The sequence below is a fragment of the Sinohyriopsis cumingii genome, chromosome 6 (genome assembly GCF_028554795.1).
Source record: "Sinohyriopsis cumingii isolate HCF-2022 chromosome 6, ASM2855479v2, whole genome shotgun sequence".
NCBI lineage: Eukaryota > Metazoa > Mollusca > Bivalvia > Unionida > Unionidae > Sinohyriopsis > Sinohyriopsis cumingii.
The window spans coordinates 29,453,025-29,468,151 of NC_142966.1; the positions used below are offsets into that span (position 1 = coordinate 29,453,025).

At 34.6% G+C, this 15,127-nt stretch overlaps 1 protein-coding gene across 5 annotated transcripts in view; it reads right to left on the reverse strand.

Annotated features, from left to right (window-relative positions):
• LOC149796566 (receptor-type tyrosine-protein phosphatase alpha-like) overlaps window positions 1-15,127 on the reverse strand; it is a 107,458-nt gene that overhangs the window by 11,173 nt on the left and 81,158 nt on the right. For 4 of the 5 annotated variants that reach the window (XM_089961264.1, XM_089961261.1, XM_089961262.1 and 1 more), the window contains 6 exons: window positions 10,546-10,686; window positions 9,832-9,955; window positions 5,351-5,484; window positions 4,745-4,869; window positions 2,852-2,933; window positions 442-533 (listed from right to left, as the gene is read on the reverse strand). In XM_089961264.1, the coding sequence (XP_089817390.1) occupies window positions 442-533; window positions 2,852-2,933; window positions 4,745-4,869; window positions 5,351-5,484; window positions 9,832-9,955; window positions 10,546-10,686 (698 nt within the window). The remainder of the gene's footprint in view (window positions 1-441; window positions 534-2,851; window positions 2,934-4,744; window positions 4,870-5,350; window positions 5,485-9,831; window positions 9,956-10,545; window positions 10,687-15,127) is intronic. The other variant, XM_089961263.1, reaches the window with a different exon arrangement.

Sequence of the window (15,127 nt, forward strand, 5' to 3'; positions counted from 1 at the left end):
TATAGTAAGCAACTGTATATGGTTTTCCGCAGACTTGTATGTGTTATTAATTATATTTGCATTTTTAATGAAAATTCTTTACATTGTCCTAAAGTCCTTCTCTTGTATCGTTTCCACCTAGTTGCGCACACACAATTAAAATCACTATTGGGTTATTGTGATAAATGCGGTCTAGACGAAAGTACCTAGCACGCAAAGAGTGCAATAAAAAACATTGTACTTGAAATGGCCTATCTAGACCCCATTTTATTTCGGACTTTTTACAGCTCGATTGTATTCATAATGGTAATAAAATGAAACTTCCTTTAACGTGCTTTATATCCTTATCCTCGTCAGATGCTGTGGTTAATGATGATGGTTATTATTATTATTGTTATTATTATTATTATTATTATTATTATTATTATTATTATTATTATTATTTCCATCTGTATAACATACCTTTATATGGCTTGCGTTGATATAGTCTGAGTCGTTTTCATAATCCGAGTCATGAGTCGAATCTCTTTTCAGAACTACCCTATTAAAGTCATCTGGAAAATGATATCACTGATTTCAAATGCTTTTAGATAACTCAGAAACTCCAGTGGAAGCGAAGGTAATTTAGGAGAAACTGACATATGAAGGTTCGAAATATAATGATATATATGATATTTCTTGAATGATAGGTAATTATATTCGTATCTATTATTTCAGTAAATTTTGATAATCCTTGGATAATTTTTAATACGTACCCCATAAATATATTTTTCTTTACAAGGGGCGATTTTGTTTTTTTAACGTAGCTTTAACAATGTTTCAGTCATATCGCTACGATGTCTGCAGTGTGGAGGTTTATACAAATATATAGCACTGGAGCATCATGCCGCAGACATGTAGTTATAATGTCCCACCCAGTCACATCATCCTGATCCCAGGCCGACCAGTCCATACACTAAAATATTAATGCTAAGCGCCAAGCGAGACAGCTGTTACTACCAGTTTTATAAGTCTTTGCTTTGATTGGACCGGCGTTCGAAACAGTGTGTGTGTGTGTGTGTGTGTGTGTGTGTGTGTGTGTGTTGTTACGTAGATTTAATTTGCATTTTTTAAAATATGTTTATTTCAATACGTACGATTATAATGTAATATTGTATGTTGGACTTAAACTTGTCCAAAATCAAGTTTCTTTTCTACTTGACCTGAGTTTTTAATTTCGTTTTTAATATTGTTGTAATTTTATTCTGTAAACAACTAATACATAGCTAAAATATTATGTGTACGGGTTTGTTATCAGGACCATTATTAGTAAAAGAAAATATTTTTACTTGGGTCTGGGTCTAGGTTGTTAGGATTCACCTACAATTTACCTGGTGTACCTGTCATTGTCCAGGTTATATATAATAAATTTAGTAACTGACTGCTAATTATAGTTCACAATTTTTGTAAACATTAAGAACTTTCTAAAAGTTTTCTTTTTCTTTCTATTAGGTATCCTTTGTTTGGAAAATGTTAATTTTGACATGGGTTCGTGTTACTGGAAACAAATATAGCAGAATAAATTTGTATTTGTTGTAACATGTAGTTCATGTGGGCTGGAATTTATTTATTCTCTGGAAATACATAGTGCTCGTAGAAAATAATATTCTCGGACAGAGACATTCACTGGGATTTGTAATGAATTCAGCCCGAATTATATTATTGTGGTACATAAAAGACTGCTGTCATATCAGCATTATATAGGTGATCACACTGGTTACATGGTATACCGTTTTTACATGACATGGGATGACAAGTTAGAATATTCCACGTAATAGTGGATATTAGTTTCCTTGACATGAATTTTTGTAGAGATAGTTTTGTCAATATTTGTATTAATTTGATATCTAAAAACGAAACATGCGTACTAGACGCAGTGTAAATAAATTTAAACGTCGAGTGAAAATGATTTAGGTGATCAATGAATTTTAATAGTTCTTCTTCAAAATGGTTCCATATCTAAAAGATGTCATCTAAAAATCCAATCCAAAAGATACCGACGCTCTATTTCAGATGATTGTCAACTACAAAATTGATAAAATGAATTAATAGCATAGTTCCAAAACTAAAAGAACTTCTCCTATGCATTTCATTGATTCTGCGCGAGCAACGCCGGTAATCTTTCTCAACATGTGACTTTAAACACAGCAAGATGTACGATAGAAAAAAACATAATTCCTTTCAAAATATAATATAATCCTTCATTACTTTGTATAGGCCATCTAATTAATAAATATTGGAGTCTACTAAATTTATTAAATAAAAACAGCGTAAAAACAATTTACAAAATAGACCAATTCTTGCATATAAAAAACCCAAGAATCTGCAAGATTGTTTAATCAGAACGAAACTGACAGAAAATAAAAAAGATGGCTTTCGTCATCTAATGCAACAGACTTCGGTGCTTTCAATGTACAAATACAAGAGAAAATTTCAGTAACTTCAATACGAAAATGTGTTTTATCTATTTTATAATACTGCGTACACACTGATGTGATTTATTTGATAACCTGTAAAAATGTAACATGCATTATGTTGGACTAACACTTCAACAAGTTTCTAAGATACTTAATACTTAAACACTATAAAAATAGAATAATATATATATATATATATATATATATATATATATATATATATATATATATATATATATATATATATATATATATATACTCGCAAAATATTTAAGGTAACATAATTCCGTCAATTGAATTGGTTTACGGTAAAAATAAGCGCAAGATACAATGATTATCGTAATAAACAGGTGAGGCGCTGATGAAAAACAGAAAGCTTACAGAAGAACCTGACTACTGCAAATGAGATTTCTTACATGGATACATTGATTTGTATCGGTTCTTTGAAGGATTTGCCAGGGCTGCATTGTGCGTCTTGGTCAACCCTTGACTGAATTCCTGTCAAAAATAAATAGTTAATATGTCCAAATCAAATGTTTGTTTTAATATCGCACATGAACATTGTATCTATTGCACGACCAAGATTTAGCTACAGATAATTTTCATCAGATTAAAGTTAGTTAGATTAACTATGCTTAGGTGTTTAAAAATTATTGAATGTAATAGACACATTCCTATTTAGCATTCAATGGAGAAATATGAAAGCAGCGTGTGCTGATTGATGTAAGACGAAGCAGTGGTATATGTTTTCAATAAAGTGGTTTTCTTTCAAATCCATAATTATATTTAGATAAACTGAATTCACCGTATACCAATGCCCAAAAGCTATGATATTCAACTTCAGCTTTCTGTCGAAAATATTTCCAAAGTTTCTAAAATTGAAATTTAGTTTGTTACTATTTTTATTCAATTAATGAAAAGAACTACCTTGAAATGGCGTATGAATTTATCTTTTTCTTACGTGCTCGAAAGTGTTTTAGATTTTATCAAAGTCTTTTAGTCAACACAAGATAAACCACAAATATTGACATTTTCATATTTTAAAATCTAGAGGAACAGCAAAGATTTGTACATGGATAATCTACAAAAATAATGTGATATCCACCTATGTAGTGGAAGAGTACAAGCATCATGACGCTGCGTGTAATTGTTATTACTGCAAGAAATGGACGCAACATTTTCTTAATCGATTTTGTTTCCTGGAGAGAAAACTCTTTTGTTAATATTATCATCAACATCATTAACCCAACGAATAGTTCCTTTCTATCGGCTTTAAATGGTCTCTTGTCAAAGTTTCTAAGTACTTCTTTTGCTACATATTTATAGAATAATTATTGAATTAAAGGTGTAACAATTTACGTGGTTGATGTTTCTGTGAAGATCAAGGTCAGTATGTATTTCTCGCCGAAACTTTGCTAAGTAAGCACGTTATAATCAATGTAATGAGGATATTGCACGAGCGCCCTTTGTCTAGACCATCTTTTTTGTCTTCAATATATGAAGGATATGACACGAGCTCTCATTGTCCAGTCCATGTTACTCGTTACCACTAAAGGAAACATATCACACACCAGCGACTATTGTCCGGACTATGCTATTTCTATTAAATATATGATGCATGTTACAAGGGAGTCCCTTGTCTAGCCCACACTTGCCTGAGTCGACGGAAAGGAATTACTTATCTGACGGTGGTGGCAGTAGCGTCTGCAGTTTGTTAAGGTTTTTGTTTAAATGTTTCCCTTACATAGAGTTCCTAATTCCCTTAACAGATAAACGTGATATCATCCAATAATAATTATTAATGTAAGAGATTTCATTGTGTAATACGTGTCCTTGTGTCCTTTATCTTGGGGTAAAGGTCATCTTCAGATAAAATTAGCGTTAAAGTTTAGGTTACAGTGCCTTTCATTTTGCCAAATGTGTAAACCCCTTTTTCGATTCTAATGAACAGTTAAGATCAATAGTTATATAGCTAACATAATTTATTCTAGCACATGGTCGCTCATCTATTGACCGTGGAGTTAAGGTTGTTCGGTTTACTTCAATGCATTGATTGTGGGCTGGACATGCGGGCTTTGGCCTTTTTATATAAAGTACAAATCATTTGATACAAGAACGCGAATTAGTGACGTTGGTTGTATTTGAAGTCAATTTCTGATGCCTCCCAGATGCAACGTCTTTATATGAGTTTGCCACAATACATTTTTCAAGTGAAATACAAAACTATAAAATGCGGATTACAAAACGAATGTCATCAGTGCTGTTATGCGGTAAGGTCTAGCTTCTATTCCTTCAAAGAGGTTACTCACTTGAAACTCCGATTCACATTCTTCTTTGTTTGCTTTCTTCTTCATAACGTGATTCCAGAACGAGAGGACTGGTATACGCTGAGCCATCAGGTGTGTCTTTCTCTCTGTATTTTGATATACACTATCTAAAAAAAGAACTTTGTCTTGTTTCTAGCAGATACATTGACACAGAATGAGAACGTTGAATAAAACTTATGGAGAATGAATTTCTCATAGTGATGCAACCTGTCGAAATGATCAGATCCTTAATGTTCATTACGCACGTGTCTTTCAGTTTTATTGATCTCAACATTTTCATACACTGAATTTGTGAGTTAACAATTAGCGTAGATTTCGCGTTTCAACAAAACTAAACTTTAAAGACCTTCCTAGCAATAATCTTCCTGAGAAAACGATAGAACCTCTTCGGAAACCAATGAATTTATATATCGACAAAACTTTTGATTGTTCAAAACCTGTTTAAGTAAATGATTTCAGAGAATCTCTAGATGTGCCATTTCAATAAATCAGCGTACAACATATATTTATGGAAAGCAATATAGGACAATCGGTATGGTATGATATAGTTTTATATCAATATTTTAGGAATGTACAATCATAAATTACCTTTAGAGAAACACGTCTTTTCGATCTCTTGTGGTAGATCACTGCTTTCCCCTTCATGGATCACTTGCTGGAATGCTTTTCGCTCCTGATTCGGCTTAGCGAGAACTTCTTCATTAAGTTTACTGTTAGAGGCACTGAAAACACGAGTTTGCAACAAAAAAATTAAAACGCTAGCAGGTTATGTAGCATATTTTCAGTTCAATATGAGATATGGTATGTCATTAAACACATACAACAAATTAGTGTACACTATCTAAATTGTAATGATCATTGATAATGATCAATTGCCTGTGAGTGTGTGATTTGGATTTTTAACGTAGCTTTAACAATTTTCAGTCATATCGCAGTGTGACAGTTTATAGTGGTGTCTATCACTATGGCACCATGCCGCAGACATGTAGCGTGATGTCACACACAATCACATTATCCTAACACCAGGCAGACGAGTCCTAACACTAACATGTTAATGCTGAGCGCCAAGCGAGGCAGCTGCTATTACCATTTCTTAAAGTCTTTCTGATGCAACTGCAGGGTATCGAACCCACGACCTTACGCGTCCGAGGCAGACGTTCTAACCACTAGGCCACCGGAGCGGTCGATGATTTGTAAACATCATATTACATAGCTATATTGTAAGATCATTTGTAAGCTATAATTTGGTTCTTTACTTGGATATGAGTTCTAGAAGCAGCCTTGAGTATGAACTTAAGAGGCGTTATACAATAAACATGTTTACAGCTTGTTTTAATTGTTCATTGGGATGATGAGTTATGACGTAAGTCAAGTGGGCATGTATTGCGACATATGTCAGGTGGAGATGTAAAGTACGGATTATTATGACAATGTCGTGGGGATATGTATATGGATGCAAAAGGAAACAACTATTCATTCATATTTCCATTCATGTTTCAATTTTTTCGGTCTGAAAAAGCATTTACTTTGAGCATCGATTAGTTAGGGAGGAATCATTTATTTAAGTTATTTATTGTAATTACAAAGCGCTCATACGACGGATGGGACTACAACAATCTTTTGTCATTACAGTGAGACATTTTTAATTATATCGTTGGGAAACAGCAGTATTGTCGGAACATCGACATATTCAAAGGTATTGGTACATTAACAAATTCAAGATCCGGACTTCATCTGGAACATTATAATTATTGGAATTTGTGATAAAACTTTCACTTTTATTTGAGATTTAATTCACAATATTGTAAGCTTCTCTTTACATTACAGTCTATAACTTAGATAATACAATTTTGTTTTAATATACTAAACTTGTTGGTGTTGCTTTTTATATTACTGAGCTTACAAGAATAGAGTCGTAACAATATATGGGTGATCATCTGGGATATGAATTTCTTTAAAATGTTTCAGACAAATTTTGATTGTGTTAAAAATATAAATTGGCTTTGTTGCATAGATTGCTTGCCGCTGAAAACTATACTTTCATTCATTGAAGAAACATGTAGTGAAACCATCAATGTCAACAAATGAACTGTGTTTCAAGTCCAATCCAGAAAGGAAAACAGACTTTGAAAAAGAACATATTACTTTAGTTTACCTTTGCACTAATAGGTAGAAAAGAATTTTTTATGAATTTGCTTTGGCTTGATTATGTTTCTCTGGCTCTAATTGGAAATTAAAGAAGTGCAGTTAAAAAATCACATAGAACAAGAGTTAAAAAAACTTTACCTTTAGAAAATATGACGGACATCCAAAATCAAAATGAACAAAGACAAACGCAAAGTCAAAAAAATAGAAAAAACAAAATGAGGCAATGCAAAGAGACATAAGTAAAATATATGCCAATACAAAAGAGGAGAGAGGCAGAAATTAAGTGATGGCAAAGGCAGAGGCATCTGAAATCCAGATGCTGAGAGAAAAAGAAAAATAAGAAAGGGAAATTCAGTTTAGATTTAAAGAATTAGAACTGGTAGGTGGAAAGCACTCCCCCTTTATTACATCTGTTCATGTTTTGTTATTATCATAATTATTAGGTTTGCACTCCCATCGTAAAAAAGAGGTAGATCGAAACTGCCTTTTTTGAAAACCATTAGCTTAAAATCTACAATGGTCGAGAGAGTGTGGAACTTTATCATTCCAAAGTGTGTTTATTAACAACACTCGTGAAGTCTGCATTTTACTGTCAGTACAACAAAGTGCTCATTATAATGTGATTAATTCAGTATGCTGAAGGTTATGAGGCAATTCGAAACATGTTTAGCAACTTTAAGAATGAAACCGGACAGACCGAAGTCAAATTTCCACAAGAGAAAGAACACATATTTTATTGGTGGACCTCAGCCAATAAGGTTGATGTATATTGCAATGTCCTTAGACGACCCATATTACTTGACGAGTTGAAGAATTGCCTTCATATGACATTAAAACCTACCTTGATAAGCAAAAGATCGAAATTTCAGTAAACCATGCTCGTACATGTGATGCGTATTACATGACTCACAGGAAATCTTTTGCCAATAAGTCTTCCACTCAGCAGTTTTTTTTTGGTAAAACACCATCTCAGTCTCATTCGAGCACTTACAAATCACAACTTGGGACAACGTTTAGGAATCTAATTTAGAATAAGACTGATCACAAACTCATATCTCATCCTACGTGCACGTAATCTAGGAAGAAACGGCTCGTTATTTCTGAATGCTACAGAGTGACAAATAAGCAAGTTAATAAATAGAGAACTATTCCAAATGCACCTTTTTAAGAAAGCACATAATCATTGTCTTGTACTGAAAACAATGCTTTTCATGGGTCAAACCATCCCCAGTACAACTGCATAATGGAGAAATATGAACAATAAATGTTCTATAACACATATGGGTGATCCTTCCAAGCCTATCCCATATAAAATATTAGGGAACGCAGGATCTTATCCGAGTCTTTTATTATCATTTACTTTTCCTTTCTCTGAGAAATCTTTTTGTAGTGAAAGTGTTTTTATTCAGGGGGTGGCTGCGTCAATTTCGCATCAGACCTTCTCCATTGTGTTAATTTGGCATCGGATTTAATCGGAGCTGTGACTTTCTGTACCCAATGTTGGTATTGTTCTATTACAAGGCAATGTCCTAGCTGGAGATAAATGTAATTGTTTATGTACAAACTGCTTGTGCATTTACCAGTGCTATGATAAAGAATACTCTCGATGTTGATCAGGAAACTATTCCTTTAGCTTACAAATTCATTTTTCACTCTTATTGATGAAGTCACTTTCTCATTCTATTGGTCAATCAAGAGGTATACATGACGGTGATCTTCGTATTAACTACGGTACTCATTGTCTCTATTCCAATCAGGGTGACATAATACAATCACTCGTTGTCTGATATGAGTACGATCCTAACATAACATGTTTGTTTCAGAAGGCTACTATCAAAACTAAAGCTAACACAGTACCAGTGTTTATTATGTTGTAAACAATGAAGACCTTGCGACAAAATCAGGCCACATGAGGTACCCTCTGGGGACGAATAGTCACTGAGATATCAAATTTTTATTCCAAAGTCATATCTAGAGGAAATTCTTATTCTTCTAAACGAAACTCCGTTCGCTTGACCTTTTTGGAGCCATTAATACATATCACAAGATCTTGAATCATTTTTGTTGGCCGAAATGTAAAAGTGATGTGTCTAAATAATGTAAATATTGACCAACATATCAAATGGTAGGAAACCCCAATCAGAAGATGCCTAAATCTCATCTGCAACCTATTCCTGCATTTGAATAACCATTTAGTAGAATAATGGTAAACTGTGTCGATCCTTTACATAAGACCAAGTTGTGCAACCAATAATTGTTGACCATAATGTGTGCGTACAAAACAGTTCCGGAGGCACTTCTATGGAGGAATATTAAAACTAAAACAATAATTAAAGTTTGATACTGTGTTTTACACGGTTCACCTTCCCAAATTTATCCAATCTGATCCAGGAACAATTTTAGGTATGGAATATTCCAGGAAGTTATTCATGAATTAGGCATTCTACAGCTTAAATATTCTACCTTTCAACATGAAGGCCAAAGGACCCTAAGATAGATTTCATCAAACTTTAAAGGATATGATTTGGTCATATTCCTTTGATACAGGAAAATATTGGGATCCAGATGTTCATTTGCTGTTGCTTGCTGTTAGGGAATCAGATCATAAGCCTTTATGTCATACTTAAGATTATGCCAGTTCTTTCAGCTCCAAATTGTACTCAATCGTTTACTATGTCAGTTGATGAAAGTGATGTTGGTGTTGTAGTCGGAATGCTATTCTTTTGGACTTGTGACAAAACTCTAAGGATTATTTGGGATTTAATAGGAAATGCTCTAAGTTACGTAAACTTTCGTTTTATAACTAAAATTATTTATTTAATGTCACTAATCCTTTCTTTATTACTTAGTGTAAGATCATATAATCGTAACAAGCATGCAAGATGCATTTCTCCATATTGTGACATCAATTAAATTGTTACCTTTTTTTTCTCCTCACTCTCAAAATAACACAGGCAGTAGTAACAATTATGATCATCATCACCACAGGTACAACAACACCGATTATGATTATGTTGTCTGGCGGAGGGGCTGGCACATTTATTTCTGAATACAATGATAATTTAAGAATAAAACAATTAAATTAAAATCAGCATGTGCAAACCTTCAAACAAATTAGTTCTGTGAGAAATATTTTATATGTTGTGATGTTGGAAAACCCTTTGTATAACCTCTACCATCATATGCTATGGATTTATCAACATATAACCTACATCACAATGTCATTTAGCGCATGACAGATGCATCCTACATGAACATGTGATATATGAAACAACATTTATCTACATCCGTTTTAAATATCAAAAACAAAAATAGATAGTGCTCTTTTTTGGACTATAATACCATTCTGGAACTATTGTAAATTATTCGAACATCCTGACAGCGTCACTATTCTTAATGGACCAGTACACTTTCGGATTTGAGATTTGTACAGAAATATTTGCTCATTTAGGGCTGTCGTAAAGATTTATCAGGATTTGTCTGGATTCACATCACACTACTATAAGTTTCTCTCACATTTTATTTATGAATTTGATAATTAAATTCATTTTTAAGTTTTACAAACTTTGTGTTAGTTTGTGAACTTATAGTAGTAGCATTAATGAAAATTACACTTTCAATGTGACATAGCATACCTAATAAGCATTTCTCATCTTTCCATCCCTCTTGACAGCCATATCTACAAGTTCCGTTAATGGTTGAACAATTCTCACTGCCGTACATACACTTGCCACAGGTTTCATTGCATCCAAAACCATATGTCCCTTTTACGCATTCTAATAAAATGAAAGGACAAAAAGCGGTATAAAATGGATCACGTATTATGGGTTCTTCTTTCACATCCTAGGAGAATTAAAGGTAAACAAGCGTTTAAAATGAATCGCGTCTTCTATATCATTTTTCAGTAATTTAACAGATAATATACTTTTGTGTATTTTGAGTGTGGCATCAAATATTATACTCAGTGGGTAACAACTGAAAGTGTTTACATCAGAGAAGACAAATATCCAATTTTTTATAAATAAAAAATGTAGAACACATGAAAAATGAATATGGTTAATAAAAAGCATAATGAACCTATATTTACATGGCAGTATGAAAGTGGGTGTTTGTCCTTTATTGTCCTCTTTGGGTCTTTGCCATCCGTCCTAACCTGTAACCTATATGACTTACTTAGCCCATAAGCGACCCATGCATGTTTAGCAATTTAATTTCCCACCTCCGTGATCAAGTCATTGGAGCAGAGTCTGTGATGGATGTCACTGCCCCAAAAGGTTTCTAAAAGAACGACCAAACAAAAATTTCATAATACTTGCTTGCAATGAGTTTACTTTAGCAGCAGTTTTGGTCATTAATAGGGCTTTTCTCGCAAGTGATATTCAATAGTGTTCATTACCAACCATACCGTTAATTTTGATACTTCTGAAACGCCAGTTCGGTTTTGATATTATTTTACATTTATTTTGCTATCTCTATGCCTTCTTATTCTCCATGTCGTTATTTGAGACTATTTTCTACTATATTTTATTACAAAGTGTGATGATATTGCTATAATATTTGCAAGTTTGAGGATTTCATTCGATCTTTTCTCCATATTGTTTATTTTTCCATGTCACTTGATGGTAACAACATCATAGACATATCATGGCTTAGCATTGGTAGAGTGTCTTGTTCGAGGGTCATAAGGATACTAATTGTAAGCTGTAAATTTTCTTGATTGCTATTTGATCGTTTTCCCTCTGGGCAATATTTGAGAGCATTCCATATCTGATATAATTTTGTTGAGCTTAACCCATATCGTTCTTGGACTTCTTATGCTGAAACGAAAACCCACAGGCTCTGTATTTTTTAAATCGTTTGTTGCAGACGGTTAATTAGTGTCTTTGGAATTTATGAATCTTATTTTCAATTTGAAAAGCAGATTACTGGACTTTGGCTTTTTGTACATCTAGCTGTTTCTTCTTTGTGTTTGTAAATATTCGTGTATTTCAATTTCCGGCTGCACAATCTCAAACATAATGTTTTCTTCGACTGCCACCGAGTTCAGTTTACTGATCATATAGAGACTTTTCTGTGCTGCAGAAAGATATTCGGAAGAAGTGCGTAATCGTGAATTCATTCGCATGGAAATTAACTTGCTAGCACCACCAAAGCCATCGATCACTATTGGTATACCCCCGACAATAATTCCGACTGATGCACCTACAATGGTTGTTGTTGCCGAGATTCCAGTCACACTAATACCTAAAATCATTGCCACAGCAGGACCACAAATAGCATCTACGACGAAATACGCGCGTTTGTATCTTATGATCATAGACTGGCAGACCTTGTCTTGTCTCATCATCACGCGCAGGCGCTGTACGATCATGCATGAAATTGTTTTATTAATTTTGCCATTGCGAATTAATCAAGTCTGATCAATGGACGGGCAAAGGCGTAATATTCTGCTACGCAGTAATCAAAGACCTTTCCTTGAGGATATTCGACTCATGCCTAGCAACTGAAGGTATTTTCCTTTAATACGGCCTCCAACTTCCTTTTATCAGCGCCATTTGTGAAGCAGTTATGACAGCCCCTGACACTGCAGCTATTGCACCTCTAGAGCCCTGCTGCCAATAATGATAGAATAGCTGCAATGAGAGAAAATACTCCAACGCTCTTTCGCATTTGTGTCACCTGTGACTTGGATTTCATCTAAAGGTTCTTGATGACCTTTTAACCGCATGAAACTCTAGTCACTACTAAACGTCAAATATCATCTAACTAAACTCTTGAATACAATCTCTATTTACCGTTTGAAGCGCCGCAAACATATGTGTTGGTGCAGTAAGACCATGTTGGTCATTATTTGCCAGGTAAATTGTCCCACAATAGCAGTTGTTGGGTGTGCAGATGTGGTATGAGCGAGTAACGACAGCATTGACGTGGCTACTGTCTGCGTAAACAATAACAAACGTGATTCATTAGTCAATGAGAGGGATAGCACAGGCATCGTCAAAGTCAGCGTTGACAACTCAAGGTTTTCAACAGCACCTCCCGTACGTCAAATTGCACCGTTGACATTTTTCTTAAGAATAAGTTGACTGAGTTGAGATCGAAAAATAACCTTGCGAAAATCTCTACAGAAGCCAGATATGTCACTTAGAGGAATGTCACACGAAAGCCTTAATAAATCACCAACAATTTGTGATCGAGGCTCCGCAAATCCAAAGTTGAAATTATGATTAGGATACGTTACACTTTTTACATCTGTGTCAGCGTTGCCTGCATTATCTCGTGGTCGTCTGTTTATGTTCGGTCTATGATCTACATTATTAGTTGCATCTTTAACAAACATCTTTGTTGGGCTATCTGTTGTTGTGTAATCATTCTATATATGGTAAGTCCAATAACAACTGCGTCCACGTGAACATCATTCAAAATTGATTGAATTTAATTCCCGTCAGTGGAATAGTGTAAACAGTTGAGCAAAATTATGATGCCATACTTTGTAAGTCCCTTCGGACACTGGTACCGTAATTGTTATCGTTGGCCTATACCAGTTGTCCCTCAACCTTCAAGAATGCCTCACATGGCAGGAAAACCAAGGATGTGTCTTGCAATTGCAATATAATATTTCTAAACTGAGCTAGAATGAAACTTTAGTTTCACTTATATATTATATTTTATTTAATGCCACTCGGTGGCAGATTTCTGTTTAAATCAGCTTCCAATTTCCAGATCTGCAATCGCCAAATCTGATATTCGTTGTTTAGCGGCTTCATTAATGATTTTATTGGCTGCTTGTGGCATTGATTTTGTTGATGGTAAAGTAACTGGATGGTTCTCGTGTCACTAAACGTCGCAGTCTATCTCGAATCGATTGCGTCGCCTGCGATCCCAGTTGGTGTATTCTATCCAGAGCCAGGCGTTTGATGCTCTCGACGACTCGCATTACAACTTGTTTAGCAACTAGTGCAGCTCCCGAGGTTCTAGCCCTGAGATCCTTGCATGCGCCCATGAACAATTCACGAACAAATTCACCAATTTAAGTTCTGTGGTACGTTTTCTACAATTTATTTTTGTGGCGTTAATAACACGAACGGGTTTCATAAGTCCACACACGACACTCATGGTTATATTCAAATGGCAGGTTGATCTCTAATGTAGAGTTATATAATCTAGGTTTCTTGCCAATCTTGATCCACGAGAGAAAAATGAATATGTGTCAACCAATTATTACGGCATGGAAGGTACACTGGTGCCGCGGAAGCAATCGATAGCAAATCACTTAGTTCCATTGTTGGTGAGAACCCAGACAGTATATAATCTTGAACGACTACGCCTGTGGTTTCAGACCTGGTTATATAACTACCACTGACAGCGTCACAAGTTAAGTTGACTTGGGTTGTTGTGTCAATCGTCACAGCATCAGATGCAGTATGATATGCAGTCACTTTAGATCATTTACTAAAAATGTGTTTATTTTGGGGAATATGTTCTATCCAACCAAGAATTATTCTCAATGATCCAATATTAACCAGATATTGTGGAGATTCAATGTCGATAACGCAGCTGAGTGTGGGCGCATGTTCACCGATAGAAATTGTAAGTTCCTTGCCAGTCATCGCCAAAATTCTTCGTCAGACCTAATCATTAACTGATGTAATGTCGTACGTACCCTAAGGAAGATCCACATTATGGAGGGGGATTAGCGCTATAATTGTATGCGTGTATTTCCCAATCTTTCTTGATGCATTATTGTAAATGGATGCTTGCAAGTGCTACTTTCATAATTCTATCGATGTATATTGTATTTTTATTGATGCGAATTGGACGTGGCAATTTGCAAGTGCTACGTTCCTTCTGCATTATTCTAAATGACTGCTTGCAAGTGCTACGTTCATAATTATAGTCATGAATTTTTTATTTTTCATTGATCCAAGTTTTAAATGGTTGCTTGCAAGTTTTTCGATCTACTTTCCTTCTGCGTCATTGTATCTAGCGATCTGCAAACTACTTAATTGATTATGTAGTTTGTCGTATGACAAACGATATATCAGTCATTACAGGTTTTGCATAATCTGTTTATAAACTTGAGAATTACATCATTCCAACTGCTGTTTTCATACAGATTTGGCCTTGCAACAGTGTAAATACTAAGTTTTGTCAGTGTCGTCTTTTTGTTGTCCAACTCGTGTCGCCAACTGTTCATAATGGCATATTAGAGATTAG